The 14746-nt window shown below is 49.1% G+C and overlaps 1 protein-coding gene across 2 annotated transcripts in view; it reads left to right on the top strand.

The window, feature by feature from the left end:
* The window catches only part of UHRF1 (ubiquitin like with PHD and ring finger domains 1), a 58445-nt gene extending 47426 nt beyond the window's left edge, over positions 1-11019 (top strand). For both annotated transcript variants that reach the window (XM_081076058.1, XM_081076059.1), the window contains 6 exons: positions 1567-1729; positions 1808-1945; positions 3798-3957; positions 4032-4186; positions 6316-6414; positions 9500-11019. In XM_081076058.1, the coding sequence (XP_080932184.1) occupies positions 1567-1729; positions 1808-1945; positions 3798-3957; positions 4032-4186; positions 6316-6414; positions 9500-9646 (862 nt within the window). In that variant the 3' untranslated portion in view covers positions 9647-11019. The remainder of the gene's footprint in view (positions 1-1566; positions 1730-1807; positions 1946-3797; positions 3958-4031; positions 4187-6315; positions 6415-9499) is intronic.
* Positions 11020-14746: the final 3727 nt, after the last annotated feature.

Genomic DNA, 14746 nt, shown 5'->3' with positions numbered 1-14746 from the left:
AGCCAGTTAACTGTCACCGTAGTACAAAAGCATCTGCAGAGCCTATGTTAAGGAACGATAATGGCTGTGTTCCAATAAAACTTTATGTGCAACACCAAGCAGTGGGCTGGAGTTTGCTGTCCGCCAGTTGCAGGATGGGAAAGGACTTTTTAAGCATACCACAGTATCATAAAGCCCAAAGGAGAAGACAGATTTGATGACCTCAATATTATAAATTGCATCATTAAAACCCATAAGTGAAAAAGGTAGATGACTGGGGAAAAGTCTGCAACAAACATTGACAGATGATTGTTATATCCTTATATGTAAAGAGGTGCTGCAAATCAGTAAGGAAAATGAACAAGAAAAAAAGCAAAAGACGTAGATCATTCACAAAAGAAGTAGAAATCTCCAGTGACCATGAAAAGTTGTTCAACTTTAGTAATCAAAGAAATACAAATTGAAGTGATGATGTTGAGATCCTTTTTATTTGCCCTGTGAAATTAGCCAAAAATTCTAAAATTTTGAGAAACGAAGCCATAGACTTGTGTTTTACCTTTGGTAGAAATACAAGTTGGTTGGTACCATCTTTCCGGAAAGCTCTTGAAAATGTTCTTAATGACCCTATAATTCTACTTTGAAAGTGTGTTTATGAGACATGGGAAGTTGAAAATCTTATGAGTAGGAATTTCTTAACCATTGCCTAAAACAGCATAATACCAGTATATGACTACCTGAAAAAAGGAGGGGCGGGGTGAATGGTTCACTTATTGTACATTTATTTGTCTAGTAGAATATTTTAATTTCAGTAGCGATTAAAAACTGTGTTTTCAGAAAAGAATGTGAGGAACTGCACGTGAACTAACATTGAGTAATACAAACAGGACTCGAAACTCTTTTTAAGAAATGTGTTCTCTAAGAAGTGCTGCTTATACCTAGAAAAGAGCTGCGTAGTTGCAGCTCGTTTCTTTCACACCCGATAAGGCTGTCTGAGCGCTGAGCCTGACCTCTGGTCAGCTCACCCCAGTCCCCTGTGCCCTTTGGCGGGACAGCCCTTTGGCTGGTGCATGTTCGCTGCTGCCACTTTTCCTTGATGGCGTCCTCCCCACATGGTGTGTTAATGGCCTGTGGTTTCAGTAACAAAATACCACAAACCGAGTGGTTTAAAACAGAAATGTATTCTTGTACCTTTCTGGAGGCCCAAAGCCATTAAATCAAGGTGTCATGGGGCCACACTCTCTTTGAAATTGTTGTGGGAAGGACCTTCCTGGCCCTTCCAGCTTCTGGTGGCTGCCAGCAACTCTTGGTGTCCCTTGGCTTATGGCTGCAGCACTCTAACCTGTGTCTCTGTCTTCACATGGTGTCCTCTCCTGTTTGTCTGTGTCTCAATTTCCTTTTCTTACAAGGACATTGGATTTAGGCCACTCCCCCCACCCCAACCATTCGACCGTCTCTTAAGTCGACTCCAACTGCAAGCACCCGTTTTCCAAAGAAGGTCACATTCATAGCTTCCAGGGGTTAGGATGTGAACCTCTTTCTTGAGGACGCAATCCAACCTATAACATGTGGCCCTGGCTGTCCCCGCAGGGCACTGGCTCTCAACTGCAGTGCCCCCATCAACGACCGCAAAGGGGCTGAGGCCAAGGACTGGCGGTCCGGGAAGCCTGTCAGGGTGGTGCGCAACGTCAAGGGCCGCAAGCATAGCAAATACGCCCCCACAGAGGGCAACCGCTACGATGGCATCTACAAGGTGAGTGGTCCTCCCTGCGCCTGCCCGCCGCGTCACCTCTGGGCCCAGACAACACTGCCATCGGCTTGTTTTCCACAGGTTGTGAGGTACTGGCCTGAGAAGGGGAAATCTGGCTTCCTGGTGTGGCGCTATCTCTTGCGGAGGGATGACAATGAACCCGGCCCCTGGACAAAGGAAGGGAAGGACAGGATCAAGAAGCTGGGGCTGACCATGCAGGTGTGTGGGAACTGGGGGCCCGGCTCTAGACTCCCCTGGCCCATCTAGCACCTAATGCTGCATGGCCTGGGCCAGCCTTGTCTTCCGGTCGGTCCCTGCGGGTCATGGCAGAGCCAGCACCAAGGAGGACCTGGCGGTGCGTGCTCAGCCAGCCAGGGCCTGCTGTCTCGGCCCAGAAGCTCTCCTGGGTCTCTCTCATCCTAAATGACGTCCAGGCGCTGAGCTGGCCACACCTGGCTGGCTGCCCCATTTCTGTTTTTGAACCAGTGGACATTGGGGATGGGCAGATCGTGTCCTGCCTTCGTGTTCATAGTTTTAGAGTTGAGAACCAGGTTTATTTTGGTTGTAGTGGTAGGTGGGTTTGTCTGAAATCAATTTGGACCCTCCTCACCACTTTCCCCCCAAAAAAGCAGAAGCAAACCAACAAAACCGGTGGAATAGAGGGAGGTCTAAGTGTAAAGATATGGAGCGTTGATCCCTCGCAGGTACCGCTCACCTCTTTGCAGAAAAGGACTCTTCCATCTTCGGAGAATTCACCCTGTGCCGGGATGAGGCTTTTGGCACTATAATTAAGGTGTTTTCTGTTCGTTATGGTGAGGTGCTTTATCGTTGATAACTGTGGTGGGACTATTTAAGGAATCTTAATTGCCATTGAGAGTCTGATAGCGCCTACCCCTTGGGGGTGGTTACAAGGAGTTGTCTTTTGAACATAAGTTTGCACCACAGGGAATTTCAGAAGCTGAGGAAGTGGAGAAAAAAACAGCCGTGGGGCAGGAACATCAGCATCTGGTGGGAGTAGGGTTTTTATTTATGACTTCAGTCTTCATTGCAAATTAGTGTTGCTTTTAAAGAAGGTTGGCGATTTCTTGATGAGACATTTCAGAATCAGACACGACTGTAGGTGCCTCAGGGGTAGGGTTATGGTCAGCTCATGCCTGTTAGGCCCTGGAGGAGCCCAAGGGTCATCAGCATGGGGTTGGTTGGAGAGCTAAGGCCCTGGGACCGGTTGTGTGCAATCCAAATTTTCTTGAGGCACAGCCATGCCCCTTCATTCCCATGTGGTTTCTGCCTGCTGTTGGGCCACAGCAGAGCGTGGTGTCCCCACAAAGCTGGAAATATTTACCACCTGGCCTCTTGGGGGAAACTTTGCATACCTCTAATGGAAATACCATGTTTCCCCGAAAATAAGGCCTAGCTGGACATTCAGCTCTAATGCGACTTTTGGAACAAAAATTAACATAAGATCCGGTCTTATTTTACTATAGTATGAGACCGGGTCTTATATATAATATAATTAATATAGTATAGTATAGTAAATATAGTATAATATAATATACTATAATACGTAATATATAATATAATGTAATATAATATCAGGCCTTATATTAATTTTTGCTCCAAAAGATGCATTGGAGCTGATTGGCCGGCTAGGTCTTGTTTTTGGGGAAACATGGTAATAAAGATAATGAGATTATCATAGTGGCTGGATCTGATGCTAAGCATTTTATATGCTCTTTCTCAATGAATTTGTCACTTCCACCCTGCCAGGGCCAGTCAGCCCTTTATCAGGGTAAGTGGTGATGAGAGTTACTGCCCAGGCTCCAGAGTTGAGTGAGTGGAGGAGTCGCAAGTGAGGCTGGCTGTTAGGTAGAAGGAGTTAAGGCTCTTAAGGCTTATGTGGGACCTGGGGAGGGAGTGACTGAGATGCTGGGAGCAGGGAGGTGGCAGGAGGTGTGGGACTGGGTGTCAGGGTAGGGCAGTCCCTGGTCCCCAAACCCTGTAGGGGAGTCGGTCGCCCAGGAGGCCCATGGCTCCAGCCTGATCCTCATGGCCTGTCTTCGTCCTCCCACAGTATCCGGAAGGCTACCTTGAGGCTCTGGCCAAGAAGGAGAAGGAGAAGGAGAAGGAGAACAGAAAGAGGGTGGCTGAGGAGGAGGAAGACGAGGAGGAAGAGCAGGAGGAACAGGAGGGCTTCTCCCCCAGGAAGGGCAAACGGAAGAGCAAGTCAGCAGGTGGGTGTCTCCAAGGGCAACCCGTCCGTGTGCGCTCAGGGTCCGCCCGCCCTCACCACTCTGCTCTGTCCCAGGTGGCAGGACCGGCGTTGAGTCCCCGGGAAGGACACCCAAGAAAACCAAGGTGGAGCCATATAGCCTAACAGCGCAGCAGAAGGGCCTCATCAGGGAGGACCAGAGCAACACCAAGCTGTGGACCGAGATCCTCAAGTCGCTCAAGGATGGGCCGGTGAGCGCCCCCTGTTCCCAACTCCGTTAGTTTTAATGTGACAAAACAGAGATAACATAAAACTTAACATTTAAAGCGCACAGCTCAGTGGCATTAAGTACACTCGCAATGTCATACAACCATCCCCACCATCATCTCCAGAACTTTCCATCTCCCCAAACTGACACTCTGTCCCCATTAAACACTCCCCTCCCCTCCCCCAGCCCCTGGCAGCACCATCTACGTCCTGTCTCTACGAATCTGACTCCTTTGGGGACCTCCTGTGAGTGGGATCACACAGCGTTTGTCCTGTTGTCTGACTGACTTCACTGTCATGTCCAGGTTCATTCATGTTGATGCAGGTGACAGAATGTCCTTCCTTTGTAAGGTTGAATAATCTTCCATTGTCTGGATGGACTGTTCTGTGTATCCATCATCTGTCCATGGGCACTTGGGTTGTGTTTACAACTTGTGGCCATTGTGAATCATGCTGCTGTCAACATGGGTGTGCAAACATTTGCTTTCAGTTCTCTTGGGTACATATAGATGCTCCTTGATTTACGATGGGGTTACCCCTTAAATCCATCATAAGAGGAAGAACGCATCTGATACACTCACCGGCCTAAATCACAGGTAGCCCCACCTTCCGTAAACGTGCTCAGACGCTTACGGCTTAGTCATCTCACTGCTGCCGCTGCTCAGCGTCTCAGGAAGAGAGTATCGTACTGCGAATTGCTAGCCCGGGGAAAGAGCCAAATTCAAAATTCGAAGTACAGTTTCTACTGAATTTGTATTGCTTTTACACCATCACAAAGTGGAAAAATTATAAGTCAAACCATCGTAAGTCGGGGACTGAGTGTCCCCAGAGGTGGGAGTGCTACATTACAGATCATTCTGTGCTCCACTTGCCGAGGAATTGCCAGCCTCGGCTGTCTTTTTTTGATTTTCCTGCCCTGAGTCGGGTGGCAGCATGAGTCACTGCAGGTGAGTGGTTCATGGTCCTCTGGCTGCTGTCCCCGCCTGGTGGAAACCGGCTCTCCTTGGCCCACTCTCAGTCAAACCCAAACCCTGGACCATCTGCCCGTTAACTGCTGGTATCCTCCCCTCCTGGGCTTCTCTTCCTGGTCATCCCATCGCAGGTCCCTCTGCCTGGAGCACCTTCCCCCACAGCCCTCCTGGCCCAGTGCCCTTCTGCATGGATCCCCCGTGGCTGCCATACCAAATGATCGTAGACCTAGTGGTTCAAAAGAACACAAAGTTATTCTCACGGCTCTGGAGTTCCGACGTCCGAAGGGAGTCTTTTGGGGCTAAAATCAAGGCATCAGCAGGGCCGGTTCCTTCTGGAGGCTCCAGGAGAGAGTCCATTTGCTGCCTTTCCAGCTTCTAGAGGTGCCACATCTCTGGCTTGTGGCCCCTCCTCCATCATCACAGTCAGCAATGCAGCCTCTTCCATCTCTTGAGCCTCCTGCCTCCCTCTTATGAGGACCCCAGGCCCCTTCACTCCGGGTAATCCGGGATCATCCACCTACTTCAGGGCCCTTTACTTAATCCCACCTGCAGAGTCCCTTTTGCCGTAGAAGGTACCAGATACACAGATCCTAGGATTTGGACGCGGTCTGGGGGCCATCATTCAGCTGGCCACGTCCTTCAGGTCACCTCCGCAGGGCAGTCTCTTGAAGACCTGCATATGTGACATTTCTGTTTGTCCCTGTTTTATCTCTGGCCTCCCGCATGGGGCTGTAAGCTCCACGAGGGCAGGGAGCTCCATTGAACCCGCTGCTGGGTCCCATGCCCGGTTGGCACACAGCAGGTGAGAGTGAGTTCAGACCTGCGCCTCAGAGAAGCCCTGACGAAGCCCGCCTTGACTCCGACCCTGGACATCACGTCCTGCATAGCACAGTCGAGGCCGTGACCCTGGCCGGCTCTGCCTGACGAGGAGCCCTGGGCAAGGCCAACGCCTGTCTGAGCCTTCGCTTTCTCATCTTAAAATGGGGATCACACCTCCTGGGGGTGGGGTAGGAGGATGAAATGAGGAGACCTGGCGCGAGGCCCCAGCAGGCGAGGACCCCATTTTCTGAGGGTCTCATCAACGTGGTGGTTCTTTCTGGAGAGAGGCTCTGCTGGTCTCACACCCTGTCCTCTGGTTTCAGAAATTCCTGAGTAAAGTGGAGGAAACGTTCCAGTGTATTTGCTGCCAGGAGCTGGTATTCCGCCCGATCACGACCGTGTGCCAACATAATGTGTGCAAGGTAAGAGCAGTGGGCACAGCTGGGCTGCCACACACCCAGCACGTGGCTGGGCTCATAAGCTTGGCTTCTGCATGTTTTCGGCTCCTGACCCTCCTCAGGGCCTCTGTCTGTCCTGGTATCCTCCTGGCCTTCGTGGGCCCCCATCATCCCACTTCCCTGCCCCTCACCTTCCTGTACCTCTCCTGTGCTGCACAATCAAACGCCAACACCTGGCCCGGCTACCGAATCTACCTTGGACACTACATTCCAGGGTCACCTTGCCCTGTGACCTCCAGTCACACCGGCCCTGGGCTGTGTGTTGGCTGGTTCTCTCCTCCCTCTGGAACACTCCCCCAGCCTCTCACGTACCAGGGGGTCCAGGGTGGGACAGGACAGGTGGCAGGCCTGGCCTGAGGTCTGGTCACAATAAATGACATTGGGCAGGTGGTGGGCTGGGGTGTAGAGGCGGACGTGCTTTTCCCTTAGAGGAGCAGGAGGAAAGCTTCCTGGAGGAGGGGCTTTAGTCTGAAGGGGGCCTCGGGGCAGCATTCCAGGCTGGCATTCCAGGCTGGTAGAAAGGCACGCGCAGAAGCCTGGATAGGCAGGAATATCTGAGCGGCTGGGGCCCATAGGGGACGTGGGCTGGGCGGTGGGCTGTAATCTCTGCCTGGTGGTTCGTCTCAGGAGGAACACAGTATGATTGAATGAAGGAGATTACGCTAGACCACGGTCTCCCTCTTGGCACTGCAGACATTGGGGCTGCAACATTCTCTGTGGGGGGCCGTCCTGGGCACCGGGGCGGGGGGGATTGAGCAGCATCCACCGCCCCAGAGCTCCCCCAGTCGTGACAACCACACATGTCCCTGAGATGGGCCAGGGCTCCTCTGGGGGCAGAATTGCCCAGTTGAGAAGCATTGGGCTGTTTGAATGATTTCTTTGCAGTTTCTCCTGGCCAGAGTCTGTCAGTAGGATCTTAGGAGCAGTGCAGGCGGACAGTGTTAGAAGGGATCGTCCCCACTCCGGGTCACCCTCGGTCTCTGAGCTGCTGGTGATTTTGCTCTCAGGCCCTGGCCCTCCAGGCCACACATTAGCATTAGCTGGTACACCCGGGGAGGAGCTCAGAACACTAAGAAGTGTGGCCTCAGGGTCAGGCCTTCACTTTCCTGCTCTTGGGCCCTGCCGCCTTGTCCTATGGCCTGATGAGCTCCCCCATGTCTGTGACCTGGAGGAGAGACTCCGGCTTGACAGAGGGTGACGTAAGGGCTTTGGAGTCAGAGGCCAGGGTGACCCTCTCCCCAGCTCTGCCCCTCCCAGCCTTGGGAAGCTACCTAACGCTCCTGGCCTCAGTTGCTCCTGGTAAAAAGGGGTGTAGCAGCACCTTCCTGGTGCTTCTGGCTCCAGATTCCGTCTAGCTCGCAGGTGGAGGCATGAGAGGCAGGGGGAGCTTGCAAAAGGTCAGGCAGAAATGGACCGATCACTGGGATTTCAGGGACCGAGCGTCTCGGGTTAGTCATGTGTCAAAGTGCTGACACAAGGAAGAGGGCACCAACATGTATGTGTCTGCCTGTGCAACTGTGGTCGTATCTCCCAGAAGCTCAGCAGCTCAGCACGTGAGGGGCTATGGGAAAATGGCTTGGACACCCCCCACTACGTCCTGGTACCTGATTTTTTTTTAACTTTATTAAAAAGTTATTTTATTGCAGTAAAATACACACGGCATAACTTTTTAAGTGTACAACCCAGTGGCATTAAGTACATTTAAAATATACAACCATCTCCAGAACTTTCATCTTCCTACACATAAACTGTCCCCAGTAAACACTCACTCCCCTCTCTGCCCCCAGCCCCTGGCACCACCATCTACTTCCTGTCTCTATGAATCCGCCTCCTCTAGGGACCGCCTATGAGTGGAACCATATAGTATTTGTCCTGTGTCTATCTTATTTCAGAGTATAACGTCTTCAGGGTTCATCCATGTTGCGCGTATCAGAAATTCTTTTCCAAGACCGAATAATATTCCATTGTCCCAATGACCACATTTTGTGTATCGTGCATTTGTTGATGGACACTTGGGTTGTTTCCAGCTTTTGGCTGCTTTGAATCATGCAGCAACACAAAACCTGATTTTGAACGTGGACCCGAATCTTAGTTATGTCGAGCAGAAAGAGCTACCTTTTGTCTCTGGAGTCAAGGCTATAAGCTTTATATTGAAAAAAGAATTCAGGAGTTTTAAAAAACAGGAAATAAGGCTCAGCGTGCATCTGCTGTTCAATGTGGAGTCAGCAGGCTTTCCTGACCTTCACTCCCTTACCCAGTTGCCTGAGGCCATCCTTCAGGTGTGTGCACCTGTGCAAGTGTTTATGGACCTGTGTGCATTGTCTCCGCCCAGGTGGGTGGTATCTTCCCCATTTTTCTGATTGGGAAGTTGGTTCTCGAGGGCCTGTCTGCTTCGTAGCTGTTTCCACTTGGCTTTCTTCCCGAGGCATTACTTAGTTGAGAATTGAGCTTGAACCCAGAAGTCTGGCTCAGTACCAGAATTTATTCCTTTCCCTCTTTATTCTCATTGATGCACATTTATTCTCATTGATGCATATTTATTGAGCATCTGCTATGGGTGAGGTCCTGTGTTTGGTGCTGGGAGGGTCTACAAGATGTAGCTCCAAATTGCTGGGTAGCGTCTGGCCTGTTAGAGATAAACACATTAGTAAATAAGACGATTCCAGAAGATGGAAGGTGCTGTTTTAAGGCAAACTGGGTGAGGCGATAGGATTGGCTGTGGTGGGGCTGCTTTGGATATTCCAGGAGAGTCAGGGAAGGGTCCTCTGAGGAGGTGACTTAAGCCAAGGTGGAGAGAGCCAGAGGACAGACCTGTTAGGTGGTGTGACCTCCACGTGCCTAGGGGCCGGGATGAGCTTGTAGTCTTCGAGGAGTCCTGGGGAGGCCAGGCTGGTGATAGGTGGTGGCAAGTGGTAGAAAGTGAGACCGAGGGTCAGGAGGGCCCTCTGGATCCTGTGAGAAGTCAGTAATCGCTCCTGACCTTGTTGATTGGTACAGTGGGTGGCCCCCTGATGTGGACGGCACATCTTACCTGCCCGCTCTCTTATAGGATTGCCTGGACAGATCCTTCCGGGCCCAGGTGTTCAGCTGCCCCGCCTGCCGCTATGACCTGGGCCGGAACTACTCCATGCAGGTGAACCAGCCGCTTCAGACAGTCCTCAACCAGCTCTTCCCCGGCTACGGCAACGGCCGGTGATCCTCAAGCACTTCTCACCGGGCGTTTTTAAAAAACGCATCAGAGGGGTCTTTGGGCCCCCCCCTTTTTAGTGGGCTTAACTTAAGCAGGTAGTTTTCCCTCTACTCCCTAAAAAGTCTTGTCTTCCTGTTTTTTTTTTGTTGTTTTTTGTTTTGTTTTAATCTATAAATTTTCAGGAATTTTGTATTATGGCTCAAAGAAAGAAAGAAAGTTGGACAGTGTTTTACCTTGACTTTTTAAAAAACTACAAAGCTTGCAGAGTATCAGCGAAAAACAAAATTTTTCTGAAGATGGAATTAGAAATGACTTGGCCTGAGGGCCACTTATGTTCCCAACGTCAAGTTCTCAGAAGTTCCTGTAAGGAGGCATTGGCTGCCTAGAACAGTCTTTTCCACGTGTGTGGGTTTGGCCCCCAAAGCGGAAAGCAAATATACCTTTCTGACAGAATTTTATCCCCCCCAAACCCAGCAGGACGGTGCCTGGTGGTGGCCCTGGGTGTGGCGTGGCCCCACCGTCATCCTCAGGACATTGTTGAAAGGAAAAAAGGAAAAATCCCATTGAGCCCAGTTTAAACTCTGGCCTCAAAGCTATCTGCCACCAGTCGGCTTCCGTGTTTAAGACCCACACGCAGTGGCCTGTGTCCCTTGAGCAGAGTTGAGGCCACACAGAAGCTACCTCCGCTGGACTCTCCGTGGGGCTGGGTGTGCTACCGGTGCTGTCTGATCTGTAATGCCACGGAAACAGGTGTACAAAGCCATGTTCAAGTGCCTTTGGTCCTTTCTTTCTTTCTAAACACAGGGCTGTTTTTAGCACTGAATTAATGAAAATGCAAACCAGAGTCTCAGACTGGCCAAGCAGTTCTTCCTTAGACCAGGTGAGTGTTTAGGAATGAGTTGAGTTTTGTTCCTTCAAATTGAATTTTCATTTTGCCAATTCAGAGTTACAAAAGGGAGTTTGTTTTTAAAGTAAACACTTTCTCTAAATGAATTTTTTTTTTTTTTTTTTTTTGTAGTTACTGTATATGTACCAAGAAATATATAACTTAGGGTTTGGTTGTTTTTGGGTTTTGTTTTTGGTTGGTTTGTGTTTGTTTTTTATTTTTATTTTTTTGGTTTTGTATTGGAATGATTTGTTAAGTTTTCTAACTTTACCAAAGTTTGCAGCTTATACCTCAATAGAACAGGGATATTTTAAATCACATAACTGCAGACAAACTGGAGCAATATTGTTTGAAAAGTTTTTTCCCCCCTCCTTATTATTAGGTTGTTAATGTATTAGGAAGAAATGACAAAATCCTGTGTAGGCATTTTCTAGAAGTTCCATATTTTTTGTCCAGATTTTAGATTCTCAGAATAAATGTCTTTTACAGATGTATTTGGTGTGTCTTCTATTTGCAATCGCTTTGTAGCCCACGGGGCACTGGGCAGTGATTCTAACTGCCACTCTGGAGGGCTTTGGCTTTGACCTTTAGGGGAGTCAGCAAACTACAGCCATGGGGTCAAATGCAGCTTAGAGTGGGAGGTCACTTATTCTCACTAAGGTGGGTGTTACTGTCCCCATTTACATTTGAGAAAACTGAGGCTGCAGTGGTCCCCTACTAGACCAGCTCTGCCTTGAGTGGGCATCACCAGCCTGAATCATCAACCAAGCAATTGAATGACGCTTAGAAAGGGTGTCCGTGGGACTGGGGAAATACGGGCACACCAGAAGGTGTGGGGACCGAAGACCTGAAATGCTATTTCCAGCAGAAGTCAGGCCAAGCAGATTTAAAAATCGACTCCAGGGCAGGTAATGGTGCTGAATTCTGCAGATGCCATTATTCACATCGACCTATTACCGGTGCCTTTTATTGATGTTTAGGTAATGGCGTGGGCAGATCTGATTTAATAAACAAAAAAGTTCTGCCTATTTTGGTCCTTAAAACATGTCAAGAGTGTCCTTGAAAATATGCTAAGTGCCTGAAGGCTGTCACAAATGATCATCTCCACCACAGGGATCCGTTGACAGACGAGGGATGCTGGGGAGTAGGTGGGTGGGAGGAGTGGGGGCGGTGCTCACGGAGGGTGCAGGGCTTTTGGAGTGATGGAAATCTGCATCTGGTGACAGTTGCACGACCTGTGGATATACTGGAGTCCATTGAATGTATACTGGGTGAATATGTGAGGTGTAGACATGACATAAAAATAGGAAAAATACTCAACTATACAGAATGGGAAAAAGTCCACAATATATCCCTAAGTGGACCTGCATAGGGACAGAACCCACAGAAGTGGGTTCATTGTCAAAATTGTATGCTTCTCATTTTTTTATTGGGGAATATTGGGAAACAATGTTTCTCCAGGGCCCATCAGCTGCAAGTTGTCCTTCAATCTAGTGAAGGGCGCAGCTCAGCTCTAAATTCAGTTGGCGTTTGCAATCTGTAGTTGCAGGGGGCGCAGCCCACCACCCCATGCGGGAATTGAACTAGCAACCTTGTTGAGAGCTGTGAGCTCTAACCAATTGAGCCATCCGCTGCCCAGGATGTTGCTCATTTTCAAAGTTAACAATGTCATTGCTGAAAATTAGCAAAACTCAGAAGTATATTTGTGCAACCACTGCAGAAATACTCACAGTAGTAGGTGTATTTCCTGGTAGATTTAAAAAAAATTTTTAATAGCTTGATTGAAATAACATGTTTTCCCGAAAATAAGACCTAACTGGAAAATAAACCCTAGCATGATTTTTCAGGATGCTCGTAATATAAGCCCTAATGCGTCTTTTGGAGCAAAAATTAATATAAGACTTGGGTCTTATTTTCGGGGAAATACGGTAGGGCTTATTTTATGAGCATCCTGAGAAATCATGCTAGGGCTTATTTTCCAGTTAGGTCTTATTTTCGGGGAAACACATCATGTTACCATTCAGTTCACCCATTTAAAGTGTATAGTTCAGTGGTTTTTAGCATGTTCACAGAATTGTGCAACCATCACCACTGTCTAGTTCCTGAAGATTCTTATTACCCTAAAAGGAAAACCCATACTCACTAGCAGTCACTCCCCATCTCCCTTCCCCAGCCTGACAACCACAAATCCACTCGGTCTCTGGATTTCCCTGTTGTGGACAGTTTATGCAATATTTGGTCTTGGTCTTGTGTTCAAGATTTATCCTCGTTGCAGTGAGTGTCAGTGCTTCACTCTTTTATAAAGCTGAATAATATTTCAGTGTATGGATGGACCACATTTTTAAATCCACCTGGTTGAATTTTTAATGCAAAACTTCCTTCTTTCCCTCCATCCCAAGTTATAAAATTAATACACAATCCCTTTAGAACATTTGGAAACTGACTACATGAAGAAAACGTCAAAATACATATCCTGCCACCGAGAGGGTTGCCTTTTTCAAGCTTTATATGTTCATGTATATGTATCAATACTGTAATATTCAACCTCAGAATGACCCTTGGTATAGTTTTGACATAGCCATTTTGCAGGTGAGGCATAGAGAGGTTAAGTGGTTTACCTAAAGATACAACAAAACCAGGGTACGTATGTACATATATATATATATATATATATATATATATGTATATATATATATATATATATATATATATGTATATATATATATGTTTCTTTGTATGATTTTACATGTAAATTTAAAGAACAAAATTGGAACAGTGCTGTATATGCTGCCTTGTGCCCAGTTTCCTACTGATTTCAGTCTATTTATCAAGTAGCTACTGTCTAGCACCTTAGTAAACATGTATGCCCTGGTCTGGTGTATCATATTTTTGTGTCTGCTTACAAATGTGAAACACCAAACAAGTGTCTAGAGGTACGTGTAGATCTGCCTTTGTCATTGCTACATAGTGTTCCAGACAGTACCCTGTGCTACAAGTTACTTATCCCAACCCATGGATACTTAGAACAAAACATGGGGAACAGCTGTATGCAGGGCTGCCGCACGCAAGCATCTTTGAACCGTGAAAGCTCCGGAGCCTTTCTCAGGACATACGACCTCCAGGAATATAGTGTACGTGCACTGAAAATGTCATTAGAAAACGCCTTTGCTGGGTTTACACTGCTCCCTGTGAAATGCGGGCGTGCCCACACCTCTTTCTGATACACAATTGATAATAGTAATCCTTAATTAAATGCTCACTATGCAAGGCCGCATGGTCAAACCCTTTATGTGCCTCCTCACAATTCTGGCCACATTCCCAGGAAGAGAACCGACGGGGGAGGGTGTGATGTGTGTGTGTCTGTGTTACCATCACACCCATTTCACGGGAAGCGACCTCCGCCCAGAGAGAGGCGTGAGGGCCCCTCTGAGCTCTGCACCTAAGTCAGGTAACTAACTCTTCGCCTCCCTCACCTTTTAGGGAACTAGGGGGAGGGCACCTAACTTTATCCGGAAGGCCTTGCCTCCATACAAAGGTTTGTTGATTGTGATGGAAATGAACGTGGTTAATTTTGTCGGGGGTGGGGAGGGCGCTTGTTGCTCGACTTTTTATTTCTCCAGTTCTCAGTTCTCCTCATTTGCAGAATGGGTTTCATTGGAGCTATGCTTCCTAACTCGGGACTTTGCGAATTGGGGAACTCTGCGCCCAAATTCCGGCGACGGGTCTCGAACCCCTCCGCCACGACTCCCCGGCCGGGTGCTGATGTTGTGCAGGGTCTCACGTACTCAGCTGCCTCCAGATAACCGGGGCCGTGCCGGGGCCGTGATTGGCACCCTCCCCAGCCAGTCCGCGCCTCGGGTTGACTCCACAAACCAATACCTGCCTGCCCCCGTGCGATCATTGGGCGGTCCTCGAGCGTCCTTGTCAATCGGAGCCCCATCCGCCGTTCGGTTGGTAGTGGCCGCCTTGGCTGGCGTGCGCCTTCTCCAATGAGAGTAGAGCCGGTCAGCCGGCACGTGGGTGGGCGCCGGCGTGTCCTGGCCAACTGGCCAATGGAGAGGCGAGGCCGGCTCCTGCACCCACCCAATCGAGGCGCCCGGGGGCGGGCCGTGAGGTGTTGATGGGCCCGGCGGGGGGGAGGGGCGGAGCTGTCAGAGTCAGCCAATGGGCGTGCGGGCGTGGGTTCGGGGGCCAATAGCGGTCGGGGCGGAGCTGGAGTG

Source organism: Rhinolophus hipposideros, assembly GCF_964194185.1.
Source record: "Rhinolophus hipposideros genome assembly, chromosome: 16".
In the NCBI taxonomy this organism is placed as follows: domain Eukaryota; kingdom Metazoa; phylum Chordata; class Mammalia; order Chiroptera; family Rhinolophidae; genus Rhinolophus; species Rhinolophus hipposideros.
This window is presented reverse-complemented; position numbering and strand designations above follow the sequence as displayed.